This window comes from Cetorhinus maximus, chromosome 19, assembly GCF_964194155.1.
Source record: "Cetorhinus maximus chromosome 19, sCetMax3.hap1.1, whole genome shotgun sequence".
NCBI classification, from domain to species: domain Eukaryota; kingdom Metazoa; phylum Chordata; class Chondrichthyes; order Lamniformes; family Cetorhinidae; genus Cetorhinus; species Cetorhinus maximus.
In genome coordinates, this window is record NC_135897.1 from 10,836,977 (window position 1) to 10,856,553 (window position 19,577).

General features: G+C 45.8%; 1 protein-coding gene across 4 annotated transcripts in view; it reads left to right on the forward strand.

Annotated features, from left to right (window-relative positions):
- The window catches only part of LOC144693640 (LIM and senescent cell antigen-like-containing domain protein 1), a 158,418-nt gene that overhangs the window by 67,631 nt on the left and 71,210 nt on the right, over positions 1–19,577 (forward strand). For all 4 annotated transcript variants that reach the window (XR_013579580.1, XM_078563485.1, XM_078563483.1 and 1 more), the window contains exon 4: positions 1,670–1,790. Coding sequence is in view for 3 of the 4 variants with exons in the window: in XM_078563485.1 (XP_078419611.1) it covers positions 1,670–1,790 (121 nt within the window). In the remaining variant the exon portion in view is untranslated. The remainder of the gene's footprint in view (positions 1–1,669; positions 1,791–19,577) is intronic.

The window sequence follows — 19,577 nt, forward strand, 5'->3', positions numbered from 1 at the left end:
CCGCATGTGAGTGTGAGTGCATGTGTGTGTGTGAGCGTGTGCATGTGAGTGAGTGTGTGTGTGTGTGTGCGAGTGAGTTTGTGAGTGTGTGTGTGTGTATTTGTGTATGAGTGTGTGTGTCTGAGTGAGTGTGTGTATGTGTGTGAGTGAGTGTGTGTGTGAGTGAGTGTTTGTGTGTGAGTGAGTGAGTGAGTGTGTGTGCCCCTGTCTGGGTGTTTTTGCCCACATTTGTGTGGCTGCATGTGAGGTTGTATGAAAGCACACGCATGTGAGTGCACTGATGTGTGTGTGCATACGTGTGTGAGGTATGTCAATATGTGTGTTTACATGCATCTGTGTGCGCATGTGTGTGTCTATATCTGTTTATTCAGCAGTGCTGATTGCTATTCCCAATCCCATTTACTGTGCAAAACTGGGTATTTGATATTCTTAATTTTATTCTTTCTTCTAGTTTCTCATGTACCCTGGGTAGTGGTTGAATTGGCTCTTTGCTTTGTCACCGAGCCATCTGAGCAGAGGAAGATCCCAAGGCTGCGCAGGGTTGGCTGGTAACAGGGTGGGTCACAACAATTCACCTGTACACCTGTACAAACAGACATTCACAGAAAAAAGACACTATTCACAGTCCCAGTTTTTGCTTTATAAAAGATGAACACACACACTCTGAAATCACAAATACTCCCAAACTCTAAACTCTGGAAAGTTATCAATGTAACACGTCCATTTAAACTCGGTACCCGGTCTGACACAACCCTTTAAACTGTTCAAACTCTGTCTTTGAGCCTGCAGGTTGTGAAGACTGATGGATTGTTACTGGATTCATTTATGTACCCACGGATTGAACCTTCACCCACAGCCCCTGTCCCAGCCTGTATCGAGGGGGTTTCAATTTCCCCACAGCCCCTGTCCCAGCCTGTATCGAGGGGGTTTCAATTTCCCCACAGCCCCTGTCACAGCCTGTATCAAGGGGGTTTCAATTTCCCCACAGCCCCTGTCCCAGCCTGTATCGAGGGGGTTTCAATTTCCCCACAGCCCCTGTCCCAGCCTGTATCGAGGGGGTTTCACTTTCCCCACAGCCCCTGTCCCAGCCTGTATCGAGGGGGTTTCAATTTCCCCACAGCTCCTGTCCCAGCCTGTATTGAGGGGGTTTCAATTTCCCCACAGCCCCTGTCCCAGCCTGTATCGAGGGGGTTTCAATTTCCCCGAGATGTTGGCAACTGAAATGTTTTGCTGTAATTTGAATGTGTCTATCCCACAGTCCCAGTCTGTACCATTAAGTGAATAACTTCTCACACTTTCAACCATCCGACCCCATACCAGTGGATCATGGGGAACAGACTGAGCTCTTGCTCCCATCAGTCATGTTCTTTTAGACCATGGTAAAGTCTGACGGCTGCTTTGGATAGCCCCAAGTTTGCAAAAAAACTCATATTATTTGGAAAGTTTTGCACCAGCTTTCTCTCAGATGGACTTTCTTCCAAGTCTCCTTCAGGATGGACTTGTTCCGCGTTTCTTCTGGGATGGTTAGTTAGGAAGGGACCAGGTTTATGAGGCCACCCTTCACTCTCTACTCCAAACCTGTTCAGCACTGCCTGGCCAAGAGGGACTGACACTGAGCAGAAATGTGTTTAGTGCTTCATTTTTATTTTATTTCCTTTTATCTCCCCAGGGGAGTTCATCATTGGCCGTGTCATCAAAGCAATGAACAATAATTGGCACCCGGACTGTTTCTGCTGTGAGATTTGCTCTGTGGCTCTGGCTGACCTGGGCTTTGTCAAAAATGCAGGCAGGTATGTTCAGACACAGAAATCAGCTAGATTAAACACAGCACAAAAAAGAGGCCTCAACTTAATATCAAATAAATGGGCTCTTGCTTCTTCAGAGCAAGGGGAGAAAGATGCACAAGGCAAGAACCATTTTAATATGTTGTTCCCACTTTACTTCAGGTGCTAAAGATTTAATCTAATTCTAACAAAAACCTAAAGCCATTTGTCTGACAATGACAGAAAATCTAATGGAGATGGCCACTAGAGAATGTGCTTGTGTCTTTTGCACAGGAACTGATGTCCAATTAGATGATAGAATTGAAGTGTTTCATTAGAGCATTGGAACTTAGGAACATGGGGCTTAGGAGCAGGAGTAGGCCATTCGGCCCTTCGAGCCTGCCCTGCCATTCAATAAGATCATGGCTGATCTGATTGTGGCCTCAACTCCATTTTTCTATCTGTCCCCTATAACCCTTGACTCCCTTGTTGATCAAAAATCTATCTCGCTCAGCCTTGAATATATTCAATGACCCAGACTCCACTGTTTTCTGGGGAAGACAATTCCACAGACTAACGACCCTCTGAGAGAAAACAAGTGCTCCTCATCTATGTCATAAAGGGAGACCCCTTATTCTTAAACATATCCAACTCAATGATCAGATTGTTTCCAGTTCATAATTTAAATATTGTCTCTCAGTCTGGCCACAGAGATATGAGGGACATTGTCCAGCGAAAGTAGATGACTCTGATCAGGGTGGAGATAGTGAAATCTAATACTGCCGTTTTTCAATCTGTTTTTGTTCCATTAATCTTTCACACAAAGGAATATGTGACACCAAGAAAAGATAGTCAATTCAGAGTTTGTGAAAGTGTCATTTATTGTTCAAAAATGTCAAAATTACAGACAAATACATTGATCAATCGCAGTATTGTACACAGACTATATACAAGATAACTGTTAATGTGGTAGACAACACAGAGAAGGAAAAGATGACCGGGACAGAGCTGTGTAGAAGGAAGGGAATTCATGCAAATGCAGGCTAACAGACCTCAAGCTCATATATTAAACTGCAGATAATCCCTGGTTACAGGCAGCATGTTTAGAATATCCATCCCAGGAATTTATATGGAAACAGTGGGGTTGGAGTTTGTTATACAGAGAGTAACAGGGAGGCTGGAGTGCTTTATACAGGGAGTAACGATGAGGCTGAAGTGTTTTATATAGAGAGTAACAGTGAGGCTGGAGTGTGTTACACAGAGAGTAACAGTGAGACTGTAGTTTGTTACACAGAGAATAACAGTGAGTGTGTTATACAGAGAGTAAGAGGGAGGCTGGAGTGCTTTATACAGGGAGTAACAATGAGGCTGAAGTGTTTTATATAGAGAGTAACAGTGAGGCTGGAGTGTGTTACACAGAGAGTCACAGGGAGGCTGCTGTGTACTATACAGAAAGTAACAGGGAGGCTGGAGTGTGTTATACAAAGAGTAACAGTGAGACTGTAGTTTGCTACACAGAGAATAACAGTGAGTGTGTTATACAGAGAGTAAGAGGGAGGCTGAAGTGTATTATAGAGATATTAACAGTGAGGCTGAAGTGTGTTATATAGAGAGTAAAAGGGAGGCTGGAATTTGTTATACAGAGAGTAACAATGATGCTGGAGTGTGTTATACAGAGAGTAACGGGGAGGCTGGAGTGTGTTATTCAGAGAGTAATGATAATGTTGGAGTGTGTTATACAGAGAGTAACGGGGAGGCTGGAGTGTGTTACACAGGGAGTAACAATGATGCTGGAATGTGTTATACAGAGAGTAACAATGATGCTGGAGTGAGTTATTCAGAGAGTAATGATAATGTTGGAGTGTGTTATACAGAGAGTAACGGGGAGGCTGGAGTGTGTTATACAGAAAGTAAGAATGAGGCTGGAGTGGTGTTATACAGAGAGTAACAATGATGCTGGAGTGTGTTATACAGAGGGTAACAATGATGCTGGAGTGTATTATATAGAGAGTAACAGGGAGGCTGGAGTGTGTTATACAGAGAGTAACAATGAGGCTGAAGTGTATTATATAGAGAGTAATGGGGAGGCTGGAGTGTGTTATACAGACAGTAACAGGGAGGCTGGAGTGTGTTATACAAAGAATAACAATGATGCTGGAGTGTGTTATACAGAGAGTAATGGGGAGGCTGGAGTGTGTTATACAGAGAGTAATGATGAGGTTGGAGTGTGTTATACAGGGAGTAACAATGAGGTTGGAATGTGTTACACAGAGTAAAAGGGAGGCTGGTGTGTGCTATAAAGAGAGTAACAGGGAGGCTGGAATGTGTTATATCGAGAGTAACAATGAGGCTGAAGTGTATTATATAGAGAGTAATGGGGAGGCTGGACTGTGTTATACAGACAGTAACAGGGAGGCTGGAGTGTGTTATACAAAGAATAACAATGATGCTGGAGTGTATTATATAGAGAGTAATGGGGAGGCTGGAGTGTGTTATACAGACAGTAACAGGGATGCTGGAGTGTGTTATACAAAGAATAACAATGATGCTGGAGTGTGTTATACAGAGAGTAATGGGGAGGCTGGAGTGTGTTATACAGAGAGTAATGATGAGGTTGGAGTGTGTTATACAGGGAGTAACAATGAGGTTGGTGTGTGTTACTCAGAGAGTAAAAGGGAGGCTGGTGTGTGCTATAAAGAGAGTAACAGGGAGGCTGGAATGTGTTATATCGAGAGTAACAATGAGGCTGGAGTGTGTTATATAGAGTTGAACAGTGAAACTGGAGTGTATTATACATAGAGCAACAGGGGGGCTCGAGTGTGTTATACAGAGAGTAATAGGGAGGCTCGGGTGTGTAATGCAGAGAGTAAAGGGAGGCGGAAGTGTATTATACAGAGAGCAACAATGAGGCGAAATTATGTCATATAGAGAGTAACGGGAAGGCTGGGATGTGTTATATAGAGAATTACAATGAGGTCGGAGTGTTTTATACAGTGAGTAATAGGGAGGTTGAAGTGTGTTATACAGAAAGTACCCAGGAGACTGGGGTGCATTATACAGAAAGTAACAATGAGGCTGGAGTGTGTTATACAATGAGTAACAATGAGGTTGTAGTGTTATACAGATAGTAACAGTAAGGCTCGAGTGTGTTATGCAGAGAGTAACAGTGAAACTGGAGTGTGTTATACATAGAGTAACAGGGAGGCTGGAGCGTTTTAGAATGAGAGTAAAAATGTGGCTGTAGTGTGTTACACTGCGAGTAACAATGAGGCTGGGATGTGTTATATAGAGAGTAACAATGAGGCTGGAGTGTGTTATACAGAGTTGAACAGTGAGACTGGAGTGTGTTATTATACATAGGGCAAAAGGGAGACTGAAGTGTGTTATGCAGAGAGTAACAATGAGATTGTAGTGTGTTATACGGGAAGTAACAATGAGGCTGGGGTGCGTTATACAGAGAGTATCAGTGAGGCCTGAGTGTGTTATACAGAGAGTAACAGTGAGGCTAGAGTGTGTTATACAGAAAGTAACAATGAGGCTGGGGTGTATCGTATAGAGAATAACAGGGAGGCTGGAGTGTGTTATACATAGAGTAACAGGGAGGCTGGAGAGTTTTAGAAAGACAGTAACAATGAGGCTGGAGTGTGTTACACTGAGAGTAAGAATGTGGCTGGAGTGTGTTATACAGAGAGTAACAGGGAGCCTGGAATGTGTTACATAGAGAGTAACAATGATACTGGAGTGTGTTATACAGAGTTAAACAGTGAGACTGGAGTGTATTATACATAGACCAACAGGGAGGCTCGAGTGTGTTATACAGAGAGTTATAGGGATGCTCGGGTGTGTCATGTTGAGAGTAACAGGGAGACTGGAGTGTGTTATACAGGGAGTAACAATGAGGGTGGAGTGTGTTGTACAGAGAATAACAGTGAAACTGGAGTATGTTATGTGGACAGTAACAGTGAGGCTGGAGTGTGTTACACAGAGAGTAAAAGGGAGGCTGGTGCGTGATATACAGAGAGTAAAAGGGAGGCTGGTGTGTATTATAGAGAGAGTAACAATTTGGCTGGAGTGTGTTATATAGAGAGAAACAGTGAAACTGGAGTGTATTGAACATAGAGCAACAGGGAAGCTTGAGTGTGTTATACAGAGAGTAACAGTGAGCTTGTAGTGTGCTATACAGAAAGTAACAATGAGGCTGGGGTGCGTTATACAGAGAGTAACAGTGAGGTCTGACTGTGTTATACAGAGGGTAACAATCAGGCTGGTGTGTGTTATACAGAGAGCAACAATGAGGCTAAAGTATATCATATAGAGAGTAAAAGGGAGGCTGGGGTGTGTTATATAGAGAGTAACAACGAGGTCGGAGAGTTTTATTCAGTGAGTAATAGGGACACTGAAGTGTGTTATATAGAAAGTAATCGGGAGACTGGAGTGTGTTATACAGAGAGTAACATGGAGACTGGAGTGTGTCATATAGAGAGTAACAGTGAGGCTGGAGTGTGTTATACAGAGTGTAAAAAAATGGCTGCAGTGCATTACACTGAGTAACAATGAGGCTGGATTGTGTTACACAGACAGTAAAAGGGACGCTGGTGCATGCTATACAGAGAGTAACAGGGAGGCTGGAGTGTGTTATAGAAAGAGTAAGAATGTGGCTGGAGTGTGTTAAAGAGAGAGTAACCATGAGGCAGGAGTGTGTTATACAGAGAGTAACAGGGAGGCTGGAATGTGTTACACAGAAAGAAAAGCAGACGCTGGTGCGTGCTATACAGAGTGTAACAGGGAGGCTGGAGGGTGTTATATAAAGAGTAAGAATGTGGCTGGAGTGTGTTATAGAGAGAGTAACAATGAGGCTGGAGTGTGATATACAGAGAGTAACAGTGAGGCTGGAATGTGTTGTATAGAGAGTAATAATGAGGCAGGAGTATGTTATACAGAGATGAAACAGTGAGCCTGGAGTACATTATACATAGGGCAACAGGGAGGCTCAAGTGTGTTATGCAGAGAGTAACAGGGAGACTGGAGTGTGCTATACAGAAAGTAACAATGAGGATGGAGTGCATTATACACAGGGTAACAGTGAGGCCTGAGTGTATTACACAGAGAGCAGCAATGAGGCTAAAGTATATCATATAGTGAGTAACAGAGAGGCTAAGGTGTGTTATATAGATTGGAGCGTGTAAAATAGAGAGTCACAGGGAGGCTGGAGTGTGTTATATAGAGAGTCACAGGGAGGCTGGAGTGTGTTATATAGAGAGTCACAGGGAGACTGGAGTGTGTTATATAGAGAGTCACAGGGAGGCTGGAGTGTATTATATAGAGTAACAGGGAGGCTGGAGTGTGTTATATAGAGAGTCACAGGGAGACTGGATTGTGTTATATAGAGAGTCACAGGGAGACTGGAGTGTGTTATATAGAGAGTAACAGGGAGACTGGAGTGTGTTAAATAGAGAGTCACAGGGAGGCTGGAGTGTGTTATATAGAGAGTCAAAGGGAGATTGGAGCGTGTTATATAGAGAGTCAAAGGGAGACTGGAGCGTGTTATATAGAGAGTCACAGGGAGGCTGGAGCGTGTTATATAGAGAGTCACAGGGAGGCTGGAGTGTGTTATATAGAGAGTCACAGGGAGGCTGGAGTGTGTTATATAGAGAGTCACAGGGAGGCTGGAGTGTGTTATATAGAGAGTCACACGGAGATGGAACGTGTTATATAGAGAGTAACAGAGAGACTGGAGCGTGTTATATAGAGAGTCACAGGGAGACTGGAGTGTGTCACATAGAGAGTAACAGGGAGGCTGGAGTGTGTTGTACAGAGAGTAACAGGGAGACTGGAGTTTTTTATATAAAGAGCAACAGGGAGGCTAAAGTGTGTTATATAGAGAGTCACAGAGAGGCTGGAGCGTGTTATATAGAGAGTCACAGGAAAGCCAGAGTGTGTTAATCAGGGTAAAAGGGAGGCTGGAGTGTGTCATATAGATAGTAACAATGAGGCTGGAGCGTGTTATACAGAGAGTAACAGGGACGCTGGAGTGTGTTATATAGAGAGTCACAGGCCGGCTGCAGTGTGTTACTTAGAGAGTCACAGGGAGGTTGGAGCTTGTTATATACAGAGTAACATGGAGGCTGCAGTGTGTTACATAGAGAGTCACAGGGAGGCTGGAGTGTGTTATATAGAGAGTCATAGGGAGGCTGGAGCGTGTTATATACAGAGTAACATGGAGGCTGCAGTGTGTTATATAGAGAGTCACAGGGAGACTGGAGTGTGTTATATAGATAGTCACAGGGACGCTGGAGTGTGTTATATAGAGAGTCACAGGGAGCTGGAGCGTGTTATATACAGAGTAACATGGAGGCTGCAGTGTGTTATATAGAGAGTCACAGGGAGACTGGAGCGTGTTATATAGAGAGTCACAGGGAGACTGGAGTGTGTTATATAGAGAGTCACAGGGAGGCTGGAGTTTGTTATATAGAGAGTCACAGGGAGATTGGAGCGTGTTATATAGAGAGTCACAGGGAGACTGGAGTGTGTTATATAGAGAGTCACAGGGAGACTGGAGTGTGTTATATAGAGTGTCACAGGGAGGCTGGAGTTTGTTATAGAGTCACAGGGAGATTGGAGTGTGTTATATGGAGAGTAAAAGGGAGACTGGAGCGTGTTATATAGAGAGTCACATGGAAATTGGAGCGTGTTATATAGAGAGTCACAGGGAGACTGGAGCGTGTTATATACAGAGTCACAGGGAGACTGGAGTGTGTTATATAGGGAGTAACAGGGAGGCTGGAGCGTGTTATATACAGAGTCACAGGGAGACTGGAGTGTGTTATATATAGAGTCACAGGGAGACTGGAGCGTGTTATATAGAGAGTCACAGGGAGACTGGAGCGTGTTATATAGAGAGTCACAGGGAGACTGGAGCGTGTTATATAGAGAGTCACAGGGAGACTGGAGTGTGTTATATATAGAGTCACAGGGAGACTGGAGCGTGTTATATAGAGAGTAACAGGGAGGCTGGAGCATGTTATATAGAGAGTAACAGTGAGGCTGGAGCGTGTTATATAGAGAGTAACAGTGAGGCTGGAGCGTGTTATATAGAGAGTCACAGGAAAGCTGGACTGTGTTGCTTAGAGTAACAGGGAGGCTGGAGCGTGTTATATAGGTAGTAACAATGAGACTGGAATATGTTATATAGAGAGTCATAGGGATGCTGGTGCGTGTTATATAGAGAGTCACAGGGAGACTGGAGTGTGTTACTCAGAGTAACAGGGAGGCTGGGGGGTGTTATATAGAGAGTCACAGGGAGGCTGGAGCATGTTATCTAGAGAGTCACAGGAAAGCCGGAGTGTGTTACTCAGAGTAACAGGGAGGCTGGAGTGTGTCATATAGATAGTAAGAATGAGGCAGGAGCATGTTATAAAGAGAGTAACAGGAAGCCTGGAGCTTGTTACATAGAGAGTAACAGGGACGCTGGAGTGTGTTATATAGAGAGTAACAGGAAGCCTGGAGTGTGTTATATAGAGAGTAACAGGAAGCCTGGAGCTTGTTACATACAGAGTAACAGGGAGACTGCAGTGTGTTATATAGAGAGTCACAGGGAGGCTGGAGCATGTTAGAAACAGAGTCACAGGGAGACTGGAGCGTGTTAGATAGAGAGTAACAGGGAGGCTGGAGTGTGTTATATCGAGAGTCACAGGGAGGCTGGTGTATGTTAGATAGAGAGTCACAGGGAGGCTGGAGCGTGTTATATAGAGAGTCACAGGGAGTCTGGAGCGTGTTATATAGATTGTCACAGGGAGGCTGGAACGTGTTATATAGAGAGTCACAGGGAGACTGGAGCGTGTTATATAGAGAGTAACAGGGAGACTGGAGCGTGTTATATAGAGAGTAACAGGGAGACTGGAGCGTGTTATATAGAGAGCAACAGGGAGACTGGAGCGAATTATATAGAGAGTAATAGAGAGCCTGGAGTGTGTCATATAGAGAGTAACAGGGAGGCTGGAGTGTGTTATATAGAGAGTCACAGGGAGGCTGTAGTGTGTTATATAGAAAGTCACAGGGAGGCTGGAGTGTGTTACATAGAGAGTCACAGGGAGACTGGAGCGTGTTATATAGAGAGTCATAGGGAGACTGGAGTGTGTTATATAGAGAGTCACAGGGAGACTGGAGTGTGTTATATAGAGAGTCACAGGGAGGCTGGGGTATGTTATATAGAGAGTCACAGGGAGGCTGGAGTGTGTTATATAGAGAGTCACAGGGAGACTGGAGTGTCTTATATAGAGAGTCACAGGGAGGCTGGAGTGTGTTATATAGAGAGTCACAGGGAGGCTGGAGTGTGTTATATAGAGAGTCACAGGGAGGCTGGAGAGTGTTATATAGAGAGTCACATGGGGGCTGGAGTGTGTTACTCAGAGAGTCACAAGGAGGCTGGAGTGTGTTATATAGAGAGTCACAGGGAGACTGGAGCGTGTTATATCGAGAGTCACAGGGAGACAGGAGCGTGTTATATAGAGCGTCACAGGGAGGCTGGAGCGTGTTATATAGAGAGTAACAGGGAGACTGGAGCGTGTTATATAGAGAGTCAAAGGGAGACTGGAGTGTGTTATATAGAGAGTAACAGGGAGACTGGAGCGTATTATATAGAGAGCAACAGGGAGACTGGAGCGTATTATATAGAGAGTAATAGGGAGGCTGGAGTGTGTCATATAGAGAGTAACAGGGAGACTGGAGCGTGTTATATAGAGAGTCACAGGGAGACTGGAGTGTGTTATATAGAGAGTCGCAGGGAGGCTGGTGTATGTTAGATAGAGAGTCACAGGAAAGCCGGAGTGTGTTACTCAGCGTAACAGGGAAGCTGGAGTGTGTCATATAGATAGTAAGAATGAGGCAGGAGCGTGTTATACAGAGAGTAACAGGAAGCCTGGAGCGTGTTATATAGAGAGTCACAGGGAGACTGGAGTGTGTTATATAGAGAGTCACAGGGAGACTGGAGTGTGTTATATAGAGAGTAACAGGGAGGCTGGAGTGTGTTATATAGAGAGTAACAGGGAGGCTGGAGCGTGTTATATAGAGAGTAACAGGGAGGCTGGAGCGTGTTATATAGGGAGTCAAAGGGAGGCTGGAGTGTGTTATATAGGGAGTCACAGGGAGGCTGGAGCGTGTTATATAGAGAGTAACAGGGAGGCTGGAGTGTGTTATATAGAGAGTAACAGGGAGGCTGGAGTGTGTTATATAGAGAGTCACAGGGAGGCTGGAGTGTGTTATATAGGGAGTCACAGGGAGGCTGGAGTGTGTTATATAGAGAGTCACAGGGAGGCTGGAGTGTGTTATATAGAGAGTAACAGGGACGCTGGACTGTGTTATATAGAGAGTAACAGGGACGCTGGAGTGTGTTATATAGAGAGTCACAGGGAGACTGGAGCATGTTACATAGAGAGTCACAGGGAGACTGGAGCGTGTTATATAGAGAGTCACAGGGAGACTGGAGCATGTTACATAGAGAGTCACAGGGAGACTGGAGCATGTTATATAGAGAGTCACAGGGAGGCTGGGGTATGTTATATAGAGAGTCACAGGGAGACTGGAGTGTGTTATATAGAGAGTCACAGGGAGGCTGGAGTGTGTTATATAGAGAGTAACAGGGAGGCTGGAGTGTGTTATATAGAGAGTAACAGGGACGCTGGAGTGTGTTATATAGAGAGTAACAGGAAGCCTGGAGTGTGTTATATAGAGAGTCACAGGGAGACTGGAGCATGTTACACAGAGAGTAACACGGAGGCTGGAGTGTGTTGTATAGAGAGTAACTGGGACGCTGGAGTGTGTTATATATAGAGTAACAGGAAGCCTGGAGTGTGTTATATAGAGAGTAACAGGGACGCTGGAGCGTGTTATATAGGGAGTCACAGGGAGGCTGGAGCGTGTTATATAGAGAGTAACAGGGAGGCTGGAGTGTGTTATATAGGGAGTCACAGGGAGGCTGGAGTGTGTTATATAGAGAGTCACAGGGAGGCTGGAGTGTGTTATATAGAGAGTCACAGGGAGGCTGGAGTGTGTTATATAGGGAGTCACAGGGAGGCTGGAGCGTGTTATATAGAGAGTCACAGGGAGGCTGGAGCATGTTAGAAACAGAGTAACAGGGAGACTGGAGCGTGTTAGATAGAGAGTAACAGGGAGGCTGGAGTGTGTTATATAGAGAGTCACAGGGAGACTGGAGCGTGTTATATAGAGAGTAACAGGGAGACTGGAGCGTGTTATATAGAGAGTCACAGGGAGACTGGTGTATGTTAGATAGAGAGTAACAGGGCAGCTGCAGTGTGTTACATAGAGAGTCACAGGGAGGCAGGAGTGTGTTATATAGAGAGTAACAGGAGACTGGAGCGTGTTATATAGAGAGCAACAGGGAGACTGGAGCGTATTATATAGAGAGTAATAGGGAGCCTGGAGTGTGTCATATAGAGAGTAACAGGGAGACTGGAGTGTGTTATATAGAGAGTCACAGGGAGGCTGGAGTGTGTTATATAGAGAGTCACAGGGAGGCTGGAGTGTGTTATATAGAGAGTAACAGGGAGACTGGAGTGTGTTATATCGAGAGTCACAGGGAGACTGGAGCGTGTTGTATAGAGAGTCACAGGGAGACTGGAGCGTGTTATATAGATAGTAAGAATGAGGCAGGAGCGTGTTATATAGAGAGTAACAGGAAGCCTGGAGTGTCTTATATACAGAGTAACAGGGAGGCTGGAGTGTGTTATATAGAGAGTAACAGGGACGCTGCAGTGTGTTATATAGAGAGTCACAGGGAGACTGGAGCGTGTTATATAGAGAGTCACAGGGAGACTGGAGTGTGTTAATTAGAGAGTCACAGGGAGACTGGAGCGTGTTATATAGAGAGTAACAGGGAGACTGGAGCGTGTTATATAGAGAGTAAGAATGAGGCAGGAGCGTGTTATATAGAGAGTAACAGGAAGCCTGGAGTGTCTTATATACAGAGTAACAGGGAGGCTGGAGTGTGTTATATAGAGAGTAACAGGGACGCTGCAGTGTGTTATATAGAGAGCAACAGGGAGACTGGAGTGTGTTATATAGAGAGTCACAGGGAGACTGGAGTGTGTTAATTAGAGAGTCACAGGGAGACTGGAGCGTGTTATATAGAGAGCAACAGGGAGACTGGAACGTATTATATAGAGAGTAATAGGGAGCCTGGAGTGTGTCATATAGAGAGTAACAGGGAGACTGGAGTGTGTTATATAGAGAGTCACAGGGAGGCTGGAGTGTGTTATATAGAGAGTCACAGGGAGACTGGAGCGTGTTGTATAGAGAGTCACAGGGAGACTGGAGCGTGTTATATAGATAGTAAGAATGAGGCAGGAGCGTGTTATGTAGAGAGTAACAGGAAGCCTGGAGTGTCTTATATACAGAGTAACAGGGAGGCTGGAGTGTGTTATATAGAGAGTCACAGGGAGACTGGAGCGTGTTATATAGAGAGTAACAGGGAGACTGGAGCGTGTTATATAGAGAGTCACAGGGAGACTGGAGCGTGTTATATAGAGAGTCACAGGGAGACTGGAGTGTGTTATATAGATAGTAAGAATGAGGCAGGAGCGTGTTATATAGAGAGTAACAGGAAGCCTGGAGTGTCTTATATACAGAGTAACAGGGAGGCTGGAGTGTGTTATATAGAGAGTAACAGGGACGCTGCAGTGTGTTATATAGAGAGTAACAGGGAGGTGGGAGTGTGTTATATAGAGAGTCACAGGGAGGCTGGAGCGTGTTAGATAGAGAGTAACAGGGAGGCTGGAGTGTGTTAGATAGAGAGTCACAGGGAGGCTGGAGAATGTTATATAAGTAACAGGGAGGCTGGAGTGTGTTATATAGAGAGTAACAGGGAGGCTGGAGTGTGTTATATAGAGAGTAACAGGGAGGCTGGAGTGTGTTATATAGAGAGTCACAGGGAGGCTGGAGCGTGTTATATAGAGAGTCACATGGAGACTGGAGTGTGTTATATAGAGAGTAACAGGGACGCTGGACTGTGTTATATAGAGAGTAACAGGGACGCTGGAGTGTGTTATATAGAGAGTAACAGGGAGGTGGGAGTGTGTTATATAGAGAGTCACAGGGAGGCTGGAGCGTGTTAGATAGAGAGTAACAGGGAGGCTGGAGTGTGTTAGATAGAGAGTCACAGTGCGGCTGGAGAGTGTTATATAGAGAGTAACAGGGAGGCTGGAATGTGTTATATAGAGAGTAACAGGGAGGCTGGAGTGTGTTATATAGAGAGTAACAGGGAGGCTGGAGTGTGTTATATAGAGAGTCACAGGGACGCTGGACTGTGTTATATAGAGAGTAACAGGGACGCTGGAGTGTGTTATATAGAGAGTAACAGGGAGGTGGGAGTGTGTTATATAGAGAGTCACAGGGAGGCTGGAGCGTGTTAGATAGAGAGTAACAGGGAGGCTGGAGTGTGTTAGATAGAGAGTCACAGTGCGGCTGGAGAGCGTTATATAGAGAGTAACAGGGAGGCTGGAGTGTGTTATATAGAGAGTAACAGGGAGGCTGGAGTGTGTTATATAGAGAGTAACAGGGAGGCTGGAGCGTGTTATATAGAGAGTCACTTGGGGGCTGGACTGTGTTATATAGAGAGTCACATGGGGGCTGGAGTGTGTTACTCAGAGAGTAACAGGGAGGCTGGAGTGTGTTATATAGAGAGTCACAGGGAGGCTGGAGTGTGTTATATAGGGAGTCACATGGGGGCTGGAGTGTGTTACTCAGAGAGTAACAGGGAGGCTGGAGTGTGTTATATAGAGAGTCACAGGGAGACTGGAGCATGTTATATAGAGAGTCACAGGGAGGCTGGTGCATGTTAGATAGAGAGTCACCGGGAGGCTGGAGCGTGTTAGAAACAGCGTCACAGGGAGACTGGAGCGTGTTATGTCGAGAGTAACAGGGAGGCTGGAGCATGTTATATAGAGAGTCACAGGGAGACTGGAGCGTGTTATATAGGGAGTAACAGGGAGGCTGGAGTGTGTTATATAGAGAGTCAAAGGGAGACTGGAGCGTGTTATATAGGGAGTAACAGGGAGGCTGGAGTGTGTTATATAGAGAGTCAAAGGGAGACTGGAGCGTGTTATATAGAGAGTCACAGGGAGGCTGGAGCATGTTATATAGAGAGTCACAGGGAGGCTGGAGCGTGTTATATAGAGAGTAACGGAGGCTGGAGCGTGTTATATAGAGAGTCACAGGGAGGCTGGAGTGTGTTATATATAGAGTCACAGGGAGGCTGGAGTGTGTTATATAGAGAGTCACAGGGAGGCTGGAGCGTGTTATATAGAGAGTCACAGGGAGACTGGAGTGTGTTATATAGAGAGTCACAGGGAGACTGGAGTGTGTTATATAGAGAGTCACAGTGCGGCTGGAGTGTGTTATATAGAGAGTCACAGTGCGGCTGGAGTGTGTTATATAGAGAGTCACAGGGAGACTGGTGTATGTTAGATAGAGAGTCACAGGGAGACTGGAGTGTGTTATATAGAGAGTCACAGTGCGGCTGGAGTGTGTTATATAGAGAGTAACAGGGAGGCTGGAGTGTGTTATATAGAGAGTCACAGTGCGGCTGGAGTGTGTTATATAGAGAGTAACAGGGAGGCTGGAGTGTGTTATATAGAGAGTCACAGGGAGACTGGTGTATGTTATATAGAGAGTCACAGTGCGGCTGGAGTATGTTATACAGAGTAACAGGGAGGCTGGAGTGTGTTATATAGAGAGTCACAGTGCGGCTGGAGTGTGTTATATAGAGAGTCACAGGGAGACTGGAGTGTGTTATATAGAGAGTCACAGTGCGGCTGGAGTGTGTTATATAGAGAGTCACAGGGAGGCTGGAGTGTGTTATATAGAGAGTCACAGGGAGACTGGAGTGTGTTATATAGAGAGTCACAGTGCGGCTGGAGTGTGTTATATAGAGAGTCACAGGGAGGCTGGAGTGTGTTATATAGAGAGTCACAGTGCGGCTGGAGTGTGTTATATAGAGAGTCATGGGGAGGCTGGAGCGTGTTATATAGAGAGTCACATGGGGGCTGGAGTGTGTTACTCAGAGAGTCACAGGGAGGCTGGAGTGTGTTATATAGAGAGTCACAGGGAGGCTGGAGTGTGTTATATAGAGAGTCACAGGGAGGCTGGAGTGTGTTATATAGGGAGTCACAGGGAGACTGGAGTGTGTTATATAGAGAGTCACATGGGGGCTGGAGTGTGTTATATAGGGAGTCACAGGGAGACTGGAGTGTGTTATATAGGGAGTCACAGGGAGACTGGAGTGTGTTATATAGAGAGTCACAGGGAGGCAGGAGTGTGTTATATAGAGCGTCACGGAGGCTGGAGAGTGTTATATAGAGATTCACAGGGAGGCTGGAGTGTGTTATATAGAGAGTCACAGGGAGGCTGGAGTGTGTTATATAGAGAGTAACAGGGAGGCTGGAGTGTGTTATATAGAGAGTCACAGGGAGACTGGTGTATGTTAGAGAGTCACAGGGAGACTGGAGTGTGTTATATAGAGAGTAACAGGGAGGCTGGAGTGTGTTATATAGAGAGTCATAGGGAGACTGGAGTGTGTTACTCAGAGAGTAGCACGAAGGCTGGAGTGTATTATATAGAGAGTCACAGGGCAGCTGCAGTGTGTTACATAGAGAGTCACAGGGAGGCAGGAGTGTGTTATATAGAGAGTCACAGGGAGGCTGGAGTGTGTTATATAGAGAATGATATGGAGGCTGGAGTGTGTTATATAGAGAGTCACAGGGAGACTGGAGTGTGTTATATAGAGAGTCACAGGGAGACTGGAGTGTGTTATATAGAGAGTCACAGGGAGGCTGGAGTGTGTTATATAGAGAGTGATATGGACGCTGGAGTGTGTCTCTGAGTCTAAGAGCGGATTCTATGGCCCTGTCACCTTGGTTTCTGGGCCGTAAAATGTGGCGAACCATTCAAAAGTCTATCGACTTTGGCGGGTCAGTAAAATGCCGCCAGCGTAAAATTCCACCATAAGATTGAGATGTGTTACATAGAGAAAACTGCAGAGTGTTGGATGGGATAGAGTACTGAGGGGGTGCAGTGTAGGAGACCAGTGTGTGGGGGGAGGGGTTTGCTCGGAGATTGTGGGCTTGGTGGGACGGGGAGGGGGGCTTGATCAGATGGGTGGAGACGGAGTGCCCGGTGGGGTGAGCATGCTGGATACAGTAGATAGGTGGACAGGCTCTCACTTTGCCAAGCCAACCCTCCTCGCCTTCCTTCAGCTGCCGTCCCAAGAAATTAAAGTGGAAATTGTGGCTGAACATGTGGCTGATGCTCTGACTGTCACCTGGGAACAGGGTGGGTTGGTAGCCCCCTGTGTTTCCTCCGCAAAACCAAAAATGGGCAGCATTTGCTGCTATGATTCAGATTGTTAACATTTTAACTTCCCACCCAACCCATACCAACCCAATCTTTGGGGGCTAAAATCGCAAACCAGCACCCCACACCCCATCCCCCAACCCCGCCTGCTGTGTAGGCTGGATCAGGCAGAATTGGGCAAACCTTTAGAGAGTTCTGGGGGAACTCAGCCCCACTGTCAGTGAGCACAAACACTGGAGAAGAGTAAACCAGAGGAGCAAGACCACAGTTCTCCTGCTATTAGTCACCGCAAATCATTGACATCAAATCATGTTTTCATATCAAAGCTGAATGTCATTTCTTCTAGTGTTATGTAATGCAGAATGATATCTACAGAAACTATATACAAATTACCATAGTAATACGAGGTTTATATCATAACTGACCAGGAGTCTGACTTAACAGGAATGGCTGGATCAATACTGACTGTTGGCAATAGTTGGAGTATTATCCTCAGGGTATCTCATTGTAGAATAGAGTCCTGGAGTGTGAACTGGCAACATTCACTGGACTCTTGCCAGGATTGAGGACTGGAGATTTAAAACAGAGGCTCGAGAAGTGTCTTTTTTCTCTCTCACTGAAACAGGGAAGGTTAACCAGGTGTCAAAGGGGTGTCTCCAAAAAGACTAATGCTTTTGAGAGGGTAAATAATGATGTGTTGTTTCCAGTGGTTGGTGAATTGGTAACAAGGGGGTGGGGGGGACTGGGGGTTGAATACTGAAAGAGTGAAGGTGGAGGCTGGAAGAAATGTTTGCACGCATGGAGCATTGTAAGAACGAGTAACGTTTCACCTCAAAGGCCTTCTGCTGCAGAGGCTATAATATCATTTCGAAGGGTGAATAATGTGAAAGGGCATTGGGTGAGGGGCAGGAAAATTTTCAGCTCCAGTTGGTACTGGCACAGGTACAGGCACAATGGGCTGAATGGCCTCCTTTGAGTGCTGTAATGGCTATGATTGTTGGGTGGTAACAGATCTCCCCCAGAGGCCATTGTGTCGAAGTGAGTTCATTGTTCCGGTGGTAACAAAGAGGGACAGTCATGCTCTGCAGGAACTTCCCCACCTGATTGCAGCTGAATAGGGGCAATTGTGAATTTTCAAAATGACTCAATGTGGCTCTACTGTATGGGGCGACCATAACTCTATGAGCAGCCAACAACATCAGAAATGGAACATGGCACAAGAGACTTTCTATACAACATTGGGAAGCTGGATAAACACATGGTGGGGGGAAAGGTATCAGGCAAAGTAAGGCTAGGGTGAGATGAAGTACAGTGGGAGGAGGCTGGTGTGAAGCATAAATGCCAGCACAGACCAGTTGGATTGACTGGCCGGTTTCTTGGCTATAAATTCCATGTAATACCTAACCAAATAATCGAGTGGTATCTGCTTAACAAAAGAATTATGCATTTCATGGTTGGACCATCTCTGTGCCCATGTACAGCTGTCACTTTCCCTGGGAGTTCAGTAGTGCACATTGTTACAGCCATTAGTTAGTACAGGTGCACAAAGACAAGCTAAACAATCAATCAATCACCCAAAGTGTAGTCTGAAGCCATCAAATGGAAAACTGTGCCAGGTCAGCACTGGTCAACAAATTGGGAAGACATGCAGGAGGAGCTCCCCCTGGCTGGTGAAGGCTGACTCTCAGTATTATTAGCCTCAGGACCTCTCCGTTAGCTGGAGACGGGCACCTAGCATCTTGTGATTATTCATCCTTTCTGACGACTGCATGTCTACCTGGCGTTGGACGCCCAGGTTTTGGTAAGTTACTCTGCTTTGAAACGAGTTCTCAGGAACTCTCCAGCTTTGAATGTACCTGTCTAATTAGAAGAATGCACTTCACCGGCATAGGTGTGACTGTATTTACAAAGAAACGTGCTTGATGTCCACTTTAAAGCAGGCGCCACTGTAAGCACTTTGCATGAATCAGAAACTTCTGATCACACTGCCTCTTTAAGGGGCAGAATGATAAAAGGAAAGAAAAGAATTATGCATTTCATGGTTGGACCATCTCTGGTATGCTGGCTGCAACAGTACATCTTACTGTGCCCTGGAATTGGCAATTTTCCTTTTTGTTAGGGGACCCATTGTAAAGCTTGCAGCAGCCATGTTGTAGAGGATGATTGGATTTTCCACCAAGCTTCCCTGGGGTAAGCTTGCCCACCGCTCCCCCTCCCCCGCCAGCCTCCCGCTGACTGCCATCACACCCCCCCCCCGACCTATCTTCCCTGCCTCCCCTGCTAACCTTTCCCCCGCGGACACAATCCTGCTCACAGAAATATTTCACTGAATGTTTCCTTTGACCGTTCCAGATATTGGTGAGCATCCTTGTTTTTGACCTGTTCATGGAGCTTGTCACTGAATGTCATGGAGCTCAATCATTAACCACAACCTGACATTGAGAGAGAGCC